The sequence below is a fragment of the Fusarium keratoplasticum genome, chromosome 1, assembly GCF_025433545.1.
Source record: "Fusarium keratoplasticum isolate Fu6.1 chromosome 1, whole genome shotgun sequence".
In the NCBI taxonomy this organism is placed as follows: domain Eukaryota; kingdom Fungi; phylum Ascomycota; class Sordariomycetes; order Hypocreales; family Nectriaceae; genus Fusarium; species Fusarium keratoplasticum.
This window is the reverse complement of record NC_070529.1, coordinates 1,915,283-1,929,302: the sequence shown is the minus strand read 5'-3', so window position 1 is coordinate 1,929,302 and position 14,020 is coordinate 1,915,283. Positions and strand designations below refer to the sequence as shown.

At 52.4% G+C, this 14,020-nt stretch overlaps 5 protein-coding genes across 5 annotated transcripts; 3 read left to right on the top strand and 2 right to left on the bottom strand.

The window, feature by feature from the left end:
* Positions 1-23: 23 nt before the first annotated feature.
* On the bottom strand, positions 24-3,210 carry NCS57_00057100 (Calcium-transporting ATPase; the record flags this gene model as incomplete). Its single annotated transcript, XM_053050656.1, has 4 exons — positions 24-114; positions 171-2,797; positions 2,864-3,021; positions 3,093-3,210. The coding sequence occupies 4 exons, from the start codon at positions 3,208-3,210 to the stop codon at positions 24-26; spliced, it is 2,994 nt and encodes a 997-aa protein (XP_052919171.1).
* A 2,295-nt stretch (positions 3,211-5,505) lies between these two features.
* On the top strand, positions 5,506-7,739 carry NCS57_00057000 (DH domain-containing protein; the record flags this gene model as incomplete). The annotated part of the gene is made up of 6 exons (XM_053050655.1): positions 5,506-6,261; positions 6,309-6,614; positions 6,676-6,876; positions 6,929-7,147; positions 7,196-7,430; positions 7,483-7,739. The coding sequence occupies 6 exons, from the start codon at positions 5,506-5,508 to the stop codon at positions 7,737-7,739; spliced, it is 1,974 nt and encodes a 657-aa protein (XP_052919170.1).
* A 1,780-nt stretch (positions 7,740-9,519) lies between these two features.
* Positions 9,520-10,334, top strand: NCS57_00056900 (SBDS domain-containing protein; the record flags this gene model as incomplete). Its single annotated transcript, XM_053050654.1, has 3 exons — positions 9,520-9,859; positions 10,101-10,224; positions 10,278-10,334. The coding sequence occupies exons 1-3, from the start codon at positions 9,696-9,698 to the stop codon at positions 10,332-10,334; spliced, it is 345 nt and encodes a 114-aa protein (XP_052919169.1). The 5' UTR covers positions 9,520-9,695.
* Positions 10,335-10,838: 504 nt separating this feature from the next.
* On the top strand, positions 10,839-12,264 carry NCS57_00056800 (uncharacterized protein; the record flags this gene model as incomplete). Its single annotated transcript, XM_053050653.1, has 4 exons — positions 10,839-10,994; positions 11,046-11,364; positions 11,413-11,586; positions 11,636-12,264. 4 exons carry the CDS (start codon positions 10,839-10,841, stop codon positions 12,262-12,264), a joined length of 1,278 nt encoding a protein of 425 aa, XP_052919168.1.
* A 1,167-nt stretch (positions 12,265-13,431) lies between these two features.
* Positions 13,432-13,977, bottom strand: NCS57_00056700 (uncharacterized protein; the record flags this gene model as incomplete). Its single annotated transcript, XM_053050652.1, has 3 exons — positions 13,432-13,494; positions 13,549-13,865; positions 13,920-13,977. 3 exons carry the CDS (start codon positions 13,975-13,977, stop codon positions 13,432-13,434), a joined length of 438 nt encoding a protein of 145 aa, XP_052919167.1.
* Between the last annotated feature and the right edge of the window lie 43 nt (positions 13,978-14,020).

Below are 14,020 nucleotides of genomic sequence, written 5' to 3'. Positions count from 1 at the left end.
CCCAATCTCTACTGTATCCTTCTCTATTGCTCCTTCTTTTCCTTGAGAGACGTGTCGGTTGTCGTCTGCACAAAGAACTGTCGCTCAACGGCCTTGAGCACTTCATCAAGGAGTCTGGAGTTGGTCAGCAACTATTACGATACTTCAAGCGGAAGCAGAGGTCAACTTACATAACGGGGGCACTGATGATAGTGACCGCCTTCCACTCCATCACGTTCAGGGGAAGGATGGAGAACAGCGACTGGAGGAAGGGGACGTAGAGGAGAGCAAAGTGCAGGGCCATGGACAAGGCAATGGCATACACAAGCATCATGTTCTTCCACAGGGGAAGAGTAAGAAGAGACTCGCTCGATGACAGGGCGTTCATGGCGTTGAACATCTCAATGACGACCAGGATCGACAGGGAAACGGTCGACGCGGCCTTGGCCATGTCGTCAGAGAACATCTGGCACCCAATCTCGGGGAAGTCGGCCGAGCAGTGGTGGAAACGAGACAGCTGACGGAAGGTAATCTGAGGACCCTCGGGGTTATACATGAACCACCAAGCGTAGCCCGCAACAGTGGCAAGACCGACATAGGTGCCGATGATGAGATACCGGAAGAAGAGCCATCCGCCAATCAGGGCTTCGTCTCGCTTGCGAGGTCGGCGCTTCATGATGTCGTTGTCGGGAGGGTTGAAGGACAGGGCCGTGGCGGGAAGACCATCGGTGACCAGGTTAACCCACAGAAGCTGGACGGGAACAAGAGCCTCGGGCATGCCGAGAGCAGCCGTCAGGAAGATGGAAACCACCTCGCCAATGTTGGAAGAGATCAGGTAGCGGATGAACTGCTGGGTGTTGTTGTAGATGGAGCGGCCTTCCTCAATGGCAACCTCGATGGTGGCAAAGTTGCTGTCAGCGAGGACCATGTCGGCGGCCAGCTTAGAGACATCAGTTCCGGAGCCCATGGCAACACCAATATCAGCCTTCTTGAGGGCAGGGGCGTCATTGACACCATCACCAGTCATAGCAACAACCTCACCCAGAGACTGGAGCAGGTCAACGAGACGCGACTTGTGACCAGGCTCCACACGAGAGAATAGAGATGCCCGCTTAGCTGCCTCAAGCTGCTCATTGGGAGAAAGCTGATCAAACTCGCGGCCAGTGTAGCTCTTTCCAGTGAGGTCCTCGTGTTGGGTGAAGACGCCAATCTGTCGGCAGATACTCTCGGCAGTGTTGCGGTTGTCTCCAGTGATGACAATGACACGAATACCGGCATCCTTGCATCGCTGGATAGCGCGAGGAACCTCCTCTCGAGGAGGATCAAGCATACCGACAAGTCCAAGGAAGGTCATGTTCTGCTCAAGCTGGGCGTACTGTTCGGTGGTTGTAGCGGACTGAAGAAGAGGAGTCTCGGGGACATTGTCGATGCTGGCCAAGGCAATAACTCGGAGGCCATGGTTACCATATCGCACAACCTCGCTCATCAAACGCTCATAAACCTTCTTGCTAAGAGGCACCTTGTTGCCACCAGGACCAAGAAGAGTCTGTGTGCAGCGTTCGATGACAGATTCAGGAGCGCCCTTGACCAGCAGTTTCTTCTCGTTGCCGTTGCGAACCAAGACTGACATGCTCTTTCGATCACGGGAGAATTCGTATGTAGCAAGCCGGGGCAGTGTCTTTTCGTATACCGAGCTGGCGTAGTGGACGCAGTCCTCGGGGCGAGTATCAGCCGGAGCGCAAGGTCCAATCTTCTCAACCAAAACTCTCAGAGCACCCTCAGTGGGTTCACCGACACTCGTAAAAGTGGCAGTCCGGGAATCATAGGCAAGCTGGGCATCGTTGCAAATAGCGGCAACCTCGGTCATTTGACGAAGAGTGGCAGAAGAGTTGTGGAGGTCATGGACAACCTCACCATTCGACTTGATTGCTCCTCGAGGGGCAAAGGTAGTACCCTCAACATCCAACTCGGTAAGATCGCTGCCGTCCTCATTGAGGTACACAACCTTGCTGACGCTCATCTGGTTAGTGGTCAGAGTACCAGTCTTGTCGGAGCAGATGACGCTGCAGCTTCCCAGGGTCTCGACAGAAGGAAGACTTCGAACCACTGCGTTCTTAGCGGCCATCTTTCTAGTTCCAAGAGCGAGGCAAGTGGTGATGACGACAGCAAGACCCTCAGGAATAGCAGCAACACCAAGAGAAACAGCGATCTTCAAGTAGTAGATGGCGCCCTTGGTCCAGCTTCCGTGGCTGGGGTCGTTGAAGTTGGGGATGTTGATAAGCCAGACCAGAATGCAAATGACGGTAATGACCTTGGCCAGGTTGTCGCCAAAGTCGTTGAGCTTCTGCTTCAAGGGAGTCGGCTCCGAGATCTGAGCAGTGATGCTCTCGTGAATATCTCCGATAGCGGTGTTGGGACCAGTCAGAACAACGACAGCTCTTGCGCGACCAGTAACAACAGTAGTTCCAGAGAACAGCATATTTGTCTGATCCTGCAAAACAGCCTTTTCGTCTCCGACAACGGTACTGGCGCGCTTTCCGACACTCTCGCTCTCTCCGGTGAGGACAGCCTGATCAACAGCGAAACTATTGCTCTCGATGGCGACAACTCGGCAGTCGGCGGGAATACGATCGCCAATGGACACGGTGACAATGTCGCCAGGCACCAGCTCGTCGGCCTTGACTCGGGAAACATGACCACCATTTCGCACCACATTGGCCTCGTTGGCCGAGTATTCTTGCAAGGCAGCGATGGCCTTTTCCGCGCTGCTCTCTTGGGAGACTCCGACGACGCCATTGAGAATGAGGATAGTGAGAATCTGAGGGTATCAAGTTGGTCAGCGCCATGTCCTGGGCAAAATCAGAGATCTTGGTGGAGGACTCACAACTACAGGATCAACGAAGGCGCTCCAACCCTCTTCTTGGTCAAAGAGGGCCAAGACGAAGGAGACGGCGGCGGAACCCAATAGAATAATAACAAGCTGATCTTTGAATTGTTCGAGGATAAGCTCCCACAGAGGAGTCGGGGGTTCATCTGGAATAGCTGCACAAAAGTTAGATTACAGTCGAGGCCGGTAGCGGGGCTGTCGCGGGGGGGCCAAGAGGTCAACGTACAGTTGCGCCCATGTTTCTTGCGAAGTTCATCAACTTGCGCGTCGCTCAAACCACTGGTCTGATTGACGTCAAAGTTGGCGAGGACATCGTCGACAGGGCGGGCGAAGGCGCTCTCCATGGTTGCAGGCAGCGCGCGAGGCGAGCGCACGAGACGAGGCTTCACGGAGATGGGCGAGCAGATGTCTAGCGGTTTGCGACAAAGGAGAGAACTCGATGGGGGTTGGGGGACGAGGCTCTAGAGCGAAAGGAGAGAAAGAGAAGAAGCAGAAAGAAAAGAACCACCGAAGAAGTCTAGTCAAGGAAAAAGAGAGAAAAGACACGAGGCAGTACCGGAGGTAATCACGGGCGTGTCATGGCAATGGATGGAACCTAAGGGTAGATTTGTCACGACGGGAAAGGCAGAGGCAAGGCAAGGCGATCGAGAAAGGACCCACGCACGTGGCAACCACCAAGTACCTCACGAATGGAAGAAATGGATGGGGGGAGGAATAGTATTGGGGATCTGAATCGCGGGCATGTCCATGCCTTTTCCACTTTCGTCTGCCCCGAAGCTCTTCGCCTGCCAAAAAGTCCAACGTGTTCGTTTGTCCGGCCACGGCCACGGCTTTCGGACAGTCGGCCACCACAACCCCCCACACCCCCGGCGGACGCTTTCTGCCTAGCCCGGTCCTCGATGATGGATCGCTCGTCCACTGGAGACCCCTGGAAAGCCACTGAGGTTTCCCCTGGAACCCCCAAAGCCTGGTCCTCGCCTCAGGGGTCCATCGGCGTCCACTTTGCCCCTCTCTGGCATAGCTCCTCTTTGCACCGCCACGATGCCGAGCCGGCCTGGCTTACACAAAGACACGAGACTTGCGCTCGAGTCGACGTGTGCCAAGTTGAGGATTGCCGGGTAGTCCGTCCTCGCCAATTGATGGTGAAGTTGGTGATGGAGAAGAGGGTCAGTGGGGAGGCCAAGAGGAGATGTTGTTTTGCAGCTGCAATCATCAATCGAGTTCCAGAGAGTATCTCCAGTCGTCAAGATTCCACATCTTGTTGTAGGTACCTCGAGATAGCACGGCCATTATGCATGTATCCAAATCACCAGTACCTAGGTACCTAGTACGTGCTACTCCTGTCAGTGTCAGCCATGAGCTTGATGAGACATCAACTGGAGTCATGATAACTGCTTTTCAGACCAATATCCCGCCGGAACTTCAAAAGTAGCCACTCTTTGTTTTATTTGGTGCACAACTCACAGCCAAATCCTAGTATAGAGAGGTAACACTAGCATCTAATGTTTGCCATATCAACGGGTAAGTTCGAGCGTGAACGAAACAACATGGCCCGAGACAATGGACAAGTAACAAGGCAATCCGCATCATGACGCCAACTGTTTATTTATGCGACCGACGCCTCAAAGCTTCTGGCTATGTTTGCTTGAAACAAAATCCTCAGGTACCTCAATGACCTCAAGTTACAGGTGTCCCAACAATCATGATATCGACCACCTTTCGAGTTTCATTCCCAGCCTCCTCGATTCCCGACACTCACGGCTCATAAAAGTCTTGACAATGGATGTCTCGGATCAATTGTCATTTATGGAAAGGACACGGTCTGAGTCGAGCACAAGGCTTCTCAGCCGCCTGTTCACATGGCTTGTCCACCCATGCTCGTGTGAAAGCCACGGCAAGCCATGAAGCCATGTTTATTTATTGCCGATTCAGCCTCTATGCAAGATCCTCGCCATATTTGCGCTCTCGCACATGACATTGGGTGTCGTGACTACGGTTCTTTGATAACTCAGTGGGCATTTGGCTCTTCTGATACCGTCACCTTGCATCATGCCTTCAAGCATTCGTGATGTCAGATCCAGCACGCCCTCGCCTTTCATCTGCAAGGCCATCATAGGTGACGCCTTCGTTTCACCGCTTCGAATCGTGATACTTTGGCTTCTTTGCGCCGGCGCTGTGCGATCCTCAGAGACCTGGAACTTTGGGAGGTGAGTTGCAGCCGGGCCGTCGTGGGTTGTGTAAGACATTCTAGCTGCAAAGACTTGACAGTCTCGGGCAACTGAAGGCGCGGTGAGAGATGATCTCGATTTCCGTTCAAAGTCCTTTCCCTGGCTCTTTTTGAAGAGGCCAGGGAAGGGGCGTTTTGGAGAGTTCGGTCTCTTTCCACTTTGTCACTTCCTTCCCTTGGCTGGATATCTACCTGCGGTCGCGACTGCTCCTTCGCAGCTCTACCAGATCCTACTTTGCGAGTTTAGGCTTCACCGTGACATTTGCGATCATCTACTTGTTTCTCATCATCCATCACTGCAGCTATGATTTGAGAGATTGCCTATGCTCGGCCTTGTTGAGCGCTATTTTGGTTTCTTGGGATCGCAACATTGCTCCGTTTCTTGGACTCTACCGCCTAGCCGCTCTCCAGCATGGCTTCCACCGATCCTCCGAGCTCGACTTCTGGTATTACTCCAAACATTGACAGTTTTCAACGGCCTAGTTGGCCAACAACCGGTCTTCCGGTCTTATCGCGAGATGAGAGCCCCTGGGAAGAGCTAGGCAAGGCTTTCGACATCGACCTTAGCCCGGATAACATACGCAGCGATGACAGAGACGCTTCTGATGATTTGAATAAGCTTAGCACTCGAAATATACCCGAGGAAAAGGCAACAGACTCGCAGCCGATGAGATATTCAGCGCCCCCTGGTGGTTATGATCACCTCTCCGTGAATCCCCTGCCAAAGCTACCATTCCGCAAGTGGGTGAGATCTCTCAAGCGACGAAACAGCCTGAGTGAAGGAGGAGAAACATATACCGGTGATGAGAGATGCAAATATCCCGAGCCTAGCAACCCATTCCGACGTGTCATCCATCGCAGATTCAGGCATCGATTTCCATCTTCGGGGTCCTCCTTGGGCTTCATAACTGCTGTACAGAGCGCCAGTACGAGCCTTATTACCGCGAGCGCCGCAGCACCCTCGCGTCGGCGCCATGGCCGGTCGCGTGCAGAGCGCAGCAGTCGAGCTTCTCTTTCTACTCCTCGAGTGTCTAAGGACGTTGGGCCGTTGGAGAGAGCTGAGGAGGATTTAACTGCAACTCAGCGTGCATTCGAACGTCGACAGATATTGGAGGAGCTCATCAGGACAGAGGAGAATTACATTGGCGACATCCGTTTCCTTATGAATGTGAGCTTTGTATTCTCGAAATGACTTGGGCCAGCTGACCATATCAGACCTACGTCAATATGCTTGCCGCTCTTCCTTCCCTGTCTAAGCAGCTACGATCGTCGACTAATCGAAATTTGCACCACATTCTTCAATTACACGACGAAATCTTGGGTGACCTTCACCGCGTGGTCCCCTTCTCCGAGTATTCTCAATTTGACCACCCCGTGCTCAGGAAAAGCGGTCGAAATCGATCACGGGGTTTGAACGCGCTCCCTGAGTGTGGTGTCAACCTACAAACACTCGATAATGTACCTGGGATGCTCACTGACCCCCAAGTTGCGGCGGAGGTTGCCAAGGTTTTCAGCAAAAAGGTACATAATCCATGACCTTGCTCCATCAGCACTGAAGCTAGTGTGCTAACTTCACAATGAGACGCACGAATTCTTCATTTATAAAGAGTACGGCGCAAAGTTCGAGATGATGAGAAGAGACATTGCAGCGGCACACGAGGGTTTCCCCGAATGGGAGGTTCACCAAAAGGGGGTCGAGGCTCTGGGCTTCTCCGTTGGATCCCCCAAGGGTCAGGAGGGAGGGTCTAACAAGGCCCTCACCGTTAATGACCTTCTCATCAAGGTATGTCAACTCCCTTTCAATAAATCCAAGCGCCCTGACATTTCGACTTTAGCCTATCCAGAGAATCTGCAGATATCCCCTCCTGTTTGCAGAGCTTCTCAAGCATACACCAGTACTTGACTGTCCCAACTCCCACATGGAGGTTGAAACAGCTTTGGCGAGGCTTCGGGAAGCAACAATTGAGATCAACAACTCGGCCACGAACCAAGACATGAAAACGACACTAGAGAAGACTTGGCTATTACAGGATCGTCTGGTTTTCCCCGACAGGGTATGATTCGCAGAAATCTGTCAAGTGTGGATTCTAATGGTTCGGTAGAGGCTTGATGCGGATTCAAAGAATCAGATTCGTGCCTTTGGCCACATCCAGTTGTGCGGTGCACTTCATGTTTGTTGGGAGACCGAGGCCGGAGTCGAAGGTCAGTATATGATCTGCTTGTTGTACAAAGATGTCCTCTGCCTTGCTTCAGGGGGGAAGTCCGATCCGATATACACAATTTTGGCCTGCATTGATCTGCGCAGTGCAAAGGTTGAGGATGTCGACAAAGGAGGAGGTAAGAACTGCTATGGAGAAACACAGACTGGCATCTGACATATCTTCTTCAGGCTTGCGATGTCACTTGGCTCCTTTCTCTTGGAAGCTGGTCTTTGAAGGTCAGCACGAGTTGTATGAGCTGGTCATGACAGCTTGCAGTCCAAATGAAGAGACTGAATGGCGAAGTCGATTACAACGGAGTCGAGAATTAGAGCAATCGGAGAAACCATCAGTGCTATACAACTTCCTCTCCTTTGACATGAAGAGCTTGGGTGCCATCTTTAGACGACCAGGTGTGTACTCTTGTCGCCTTGCCGTGGGCTTCTAACTCATTCTTGTAGGCACAATGGCTCGGAGTGCTTCTGTCAATCGAGCGACTACCGCCATCCCACATTCAGCACAAGTCCATGTCATTCTAAAGAACACAAGCCTCGTCAAGTCGACAACCAATACCACAGGGCCGGTACCAATTCTTGGCCGCTCACATTCGTTGGTATCATCGAAGCCAAGGATCCCAGTGCTTGCACCGCCCCGAGGCGAAAGAGCTCGGCTTGAGGTTCTCCTAAAGGACGTCTGGAGCCAAAACATCATTCCATTTCCTGACACGATGAGCATCGCCCGTAATGAGCAGCTGATGCGTCGGTCGGCATCGACAATGATGAGAAAGCTAAGCATGGCAAACATGGCCAAGAGATCGGGAAGTATCTCACGCAGAGGAAGTGAAGAGGTGGCGAGCGAGGGACTCACCCGACAAACTAGCAAGTCAAGTGCGAGCTCGTTTGGCGTTTTCGATGTGGATGGGAGTTGGCACTCGAATTCTACAAAGTGCTCCACGTTACCTGAGGCTACGGAGATGAACATGGAGGAAAGCCGTGTTGCTGACGCCAGATCCTCAATGCAAAAGCTCACGATCTCATCCAGGCCTCCTGATGCAGATTTGGTTGAAACGACTTCAGACACTATGGACGACGATTTGAAAAAAGAATCAGCAATACAATCGTCGACGACCAGTTCTCGGAAAGCAGAAGTATCACCCTGTACAAAGGAGAATACACGTCCGCCAGCCAGTATTCCAGTGCGATCCAAAAGCAGTCGGTGGACTAGAGGGAGCGCCCAGGACGACAAGAAAGGGCATGGCTTCCGCAGATTTTTCGGGTGAAGCCTTTATTGTAGGGTTTGGCAACGGGGGTTATGAACCAAAGTTGAAGAATGATGGTGGTGATTGGTATGTGGAGAGACGATTCAATTGGATTATTACCGAGTGTGTTGACAGAAGCGGCTCTTCAACGGTTACAATATGTTCAAGAAGCCCAGAGGTTTTATCGAAATAATTGAGCATACACATAGGGCGTGCTACTTGGCATCACAGGTGATATGTTGGAGTTGGATGGATCTGGTATTTGGAGGACATGATGGGTCATGAATTAGCTATGGAGAACGGCGATGTGGACATGATGACACGGAGGTCTGAGTGACCATGATGTGAGGGTCCAGATATCAGGCACTGGGCTCTGGAGGAGAATGGTGCCATCATCAGGTTGGCATCAGGTTGATACGTAAGCGGGTAGCCAAGGTGAGGTTTGCCAAGGCAACGGAAAGCCGCAGGTAACATACGTACCTGGCGTAGAAAGCGGAAGAAGAAAAGATGAGGAGGCTTGGGAGAGGGGCCCAATGCAGCCAATGCTTGGGGGAGAAATCTCCAGGCTCACACGCGGGGCACGCGATGGATCGACGAGGTTGAAATGAGGCGTCTTGTACTGCACTGTGCGGTACAAGGTAGAGAGAAGGACCTTGGTGAACCCGAAGCTTCCAAGTTGGCTCAAGACAAGGTGACGTACATGGTGGGTTCAGCATGCAGGAACGTCTGAGGAAGGCGGGCAAATTCCAACCAAGCAGGCAGCGGGAAGGCGCGTGCTGATTGGCTGATTGGCAGCTCCTCGCGGCTTTTTGCGGGGGCTTTGCTCTGTGAGTGCCCCGCGGCTCGGTACGTACCCGCCCACTGTGATGCTCTGGAGCACGGCTATGACGTAGGAAGCTTCCGAATCAGCAAACAGAGGAAGCTACACTCGTCACTGCTCCTCACACCGAGCTTCTTTTTAAGCCATAACATTCTCCCTCATCTTTCTTCTTCTTCTCTCCTTCTCTTCATCATCATCACGATTTCTACACTCTTCATTACCAACAACAACAATACCCAATCACCACTAGCGATCTCATCCTTCCGTCACGCGACATCCTACCTTTCCAATCACCAAAGCAAACCACATACATCCATTCAATCACAATGGCTCGCGGCGAGACTCAGCAGACCAAGGTCTACCTCAAGGGCAGCAGCGAGGAGTTCCTCATCTTCATTGATGACGTCGAGACCTACAAGAAGTGGAAGAGCGACAAGAGCGTGCCTCTGGCGCACTTCATCTCCTCATTCAAGATCTTCCTGACCCATGGGTAAGTCATTGGGAGCAAGCCACCCCCGCTTTCTTACTCTCCCCGGCTCCGTTACTTTCTTGTTACTCTGGGTGGGCGTGATGGCGAGATGCTCTGATTGCTTGGCACACGCTCGCTTGGGCCCATGGCTCCTACCCACCATGTTGGAGCTTGTTATTTTGTTTCCCTCTCTCTGCATTGGACGTCGCACCAACTTTCGGCACCAATGGATCTCGTGGACTGTGGCTAACAGCACCTTCAGCCAAGGACTGCAGGGAACCTACGACACCGCCTCCAAGGCGGCTCTTGAGAACGAGTTCGGCACTTCTGTTGATGACGAGGTCATCAAGCAAATCCTAGAGAATGGCGAGACCCAGACCTCAGAGGTGAGCACCATCCACTTTCCACTTGTTGCGACAGCGCAGCTAACGCATACCAGATGCCCGAGCGTCAAGGTACCAAGAACGACTCCAAGGGTCCCATGGTTGCCCACTAGAAACGTGAACAGCAGGCGTTCCGGAAACGTAGAGGAAATTATTAGCGGCGATGTATTCGATGACTGGGGCTTGGCTGCGAGAAAGAACCACCGTTCAGAAATGGTTGGTGAAAGGTCGCCGATGGTAGGCGGATATGCATGATGGCGACCATCCTATCAGATCAGCGAGTATTGCTGACGCCCCCCCGAGAGAAGGGGAAGGATTGATGATAGCGTCCCATGAATTAATATACCAACCCTCTGATTTGATTCGAACAATGACCATGAATACTGGTGATGTTATTGGTGTTGAGATGAGACGAGGAAATAGCATTAATTTGTGTGACGTGGTTGTCTTATCAGTACAGTTGCCCGATCGATCGTGGTGCCGTGTCTCGGCTTACATACCGCCTTTGTTGCCCTCCGCCGTACAAGCTTGTACTTGATAACAACTACAAGTGCGGGGTTCATAGGTGTCCATGTTTGTTCACTATCATAACAGACAAGCATTTTCAAATATTCAAGATGGATTCGCAAGCCAAGTACTTACTCTCTCTCCGGGCCATCCGAGACCGTGCCAAGATTGTTGGGGATGTGGCCAAGTCTGGGAAGCTGAGCCACTTCGATCTCCATGAGGAGAAGCTGGACGAGGTCGTCGACTTTGTGGCCTCTGTCATCAAGGTTGTGGCCCAATATTCCCTCCAAAGCAAAGACTAACGGATGCTCTTCCAGCGTGACTTTGGTCCTGACAAGTTCCACACGATTCCCCCTCATGGTCGCTGGCAGCACTTCGAGGTGGGCAATGTGCCGCGCATCACCAGCATCATGGACAAGTGGGAGGAGGAGGGGTGCGATGTGACTGAAAAGACACGTCGTCTCATCGATCTCTTCTTCATCTCGGTCCTCTTGGATGCCGGTGCTGGTGATGATTGGCGGTACAAGGAGCCCGGATCTGGTCAGGTCTATGAGCGGAGTGAGGGTATCGCCGTGGCCAGCCTCGACATGTTTAACGAGTTGGCTTTCACGACTGACACTACCCCAACGGTCAATGGTGATTTCTGCCGTGCTCTAAATCGACACGTGTGCTAATGGTTTATAGGAAATGGTTTGAAGCAGCTTGATACGGATAAACTCGCCCAGGGCTTCCAAGTGTCGGATAGCAACCCCATGTTAGGAGTCGATTCTCGTGCGGCCCTCCTTAGAAGCCTGGGACAGTCACTCCTCGATCACCCGGATGTATTCGGGGCCGAAGGTCGACCAGGAAACCTCGTTGGTGAGCTTTTTCTTGCCCGATCACCCGATGTCTTACTCACCAATCCTAGATTATCTGGTCAAGACAGCCGGTGAATCCTCCGAGCTTGACATCCTCGTTCTCTGGGACATTCTCCAGACTCTCCTCATTCCCATTTGGCCCAAGGACCGAACTGTTGTTGGTGGGACGGCTATCGGCGATGCATGGCCACTTAGTACTCTCCGAACGGGCGGGCAATCGGATGCCGCCGCAGACAACATCCAGCCCTTCCACAAACTCACCCAGTGGCTCACCTATTCCCTCATGGTTCCATTCCAGCGTGTGCTAGGCTTGCAGTGGATCAACGCCGACTCTTTAACAGCCCTGCCCGAGTACCGCAACGGTGGCTTATTCGTCGATCTGGGCGTGCTGTCACTCAAGAAGGAGACGCTCGACCGCGGCCTACAGGCGTCGGGCGGGGAGCTGCCGCTCTTTGAAGCAGGAGACGACACCATCGTCGAGTGGAGGGCCTTGACTCTGGTTCTGATCGACAAGCTGTACACCAAGATCCAATCTCGCATGGGCGATGGTGTTCAGCTGAGCATGGCGCAGCTGCTCGAGGCTGGCACCTGGAAGTCTGGACGTGAGGTGGCAGCGCAGCGTCGACCAAAGACAAAGTCGAGCCCCATCATCATCAAGAGTGACGGTACCGTCTTCTAGACCAGGGATAATACAAGAAGAGTAGAGTGTAGTTTCTAACGTTGGGGCTTGTGGTACACTCCCAAGCAACAACTTGATGTTGATGTCGGATCTTTGGTTGCCGGGTCCACAGATAGACGAAAAAAAATCAACTTCCTCTTTCAACTTCTCAAACATCCTCTCATACTCATTTAACCCCCTTTCTTCATGCGTTTCTTGGCTTGGTTTCCTTTATTCCCGTTCGGGTGTGTCAAGTCGGCACGCCGTCACCGTAGAGTCGACTCCGATGTGGGTCCCTCAGACCCGGGTCCGACAAGGGGTGTTTCGGAGAGCATCAGCCGCTGCAACCATGGGCAACAGAGCCAAGAAAAAAACTGAGGCTCCAGGCCGAGGTACCTGCGTCGTAGTTTTCCCATGGTGTTGTGTCAGAGGAGTTGGTTTCCAAGACTCAGCCCTTTTTTGTGGTTCATGTGAGGTTTCTGTTCATTAGCTCAGGGGAAGTTCAGGCCGGACCGGCTTGGCTCGACCAGGTTGAAACTCGAGACGAAACGAGAAGAAATAAGACGCAAGCGAATATAATGGCTGTTTGTTTTATTGTTTATTAGTTTCTATCTATCGGGTTACATCCAGCAAGGGGGTTTCGAGAGGCCTGAAGCAAATCATGCGCCGGGATCACCAAGCCTCGGCGGCCTCTTGCGAGCCGATCATGTTGATCATCATGCCTCGGACCCCTTGCCTCCCGAAGTGCACGCCGTTCACATCCGACACGGCGGCGCAAGAGTTATCCCTTTTCTAGGGCAGCCTAGACCAACTCCTTCACGCTGGTCATACAATATCGTAGAAATGGTAACATGGCGGTTGAGATCCTCCTAATCAAGATTCATCGGAAATAAGAAAACATAGACTGGTATTCATAAAGAAAAAAGCAAATCATTAAATGGAAAAGGAAACGCCGTGGATCGTCAGACGTCGTGATCATCAAGACGACGTGACGTGAGGGTATATACGTGAGACGTGCGAGTGTGTGCGCCTTTTGGGGGCGACGAGTAGTTCTAGAGATTGCGTGAATTCATCTAGATGCTTTGCCCCAGTCTGACTTTCGTACTATGTAGGTACAGTCTTTTTTTTTCTCTCTGCCGTGGTAGGATACAGAGAGGACAAGGGGTGTGGGTGAGGTAGAAAATCTGACTATACACGAGATGCGCCGCCGCGCCCACGTTGGGGAAGAGTCCATGGCTTTGCACATATGATCTGGAGCCAGCGTGTTAGTGTCGATCACACTCTGAAGAGTAGAAGAAAGCTTACCTCGCCTTCGCTGTATGCCCAAAAGTAGACAACCATGCCGATGAGGTAGTAGATGGCGGCATTTGTGCCCTGGTAGATGAGGGCTGCACACAGCGCCGTGAGGGGGAGGAGGGCGAGGCGGAATTCGAGCGAGCGGTGGAGTGCCGAGCCGGCGACGAAGCCCAGGGGCCATTCGAGGCCTATCATGATGAGGCCGAACAGCAGATTTAATATCTGGAGCACGGGAACTGGTCTCACAGCCCCGTCGAGGCTACGTGTGAGGAAATCCCAAAAGATCTTGGGCCAGATGAAGGCCTCGATGGCAGCCGCAATCTGGTCTAAATTGTACATGTTAGTCAAGCTCCGGGGGTTGTTCAAAAGAGTCAACTTACAGGTTGCGGCGCTCAAGATGATGAGGCGCGCCCAGTGGTTCTTGATGAGTCTACCCATGATGAAGTTGTTGAAGTCCCAATCAAGATTCTCTTTCTCTGTT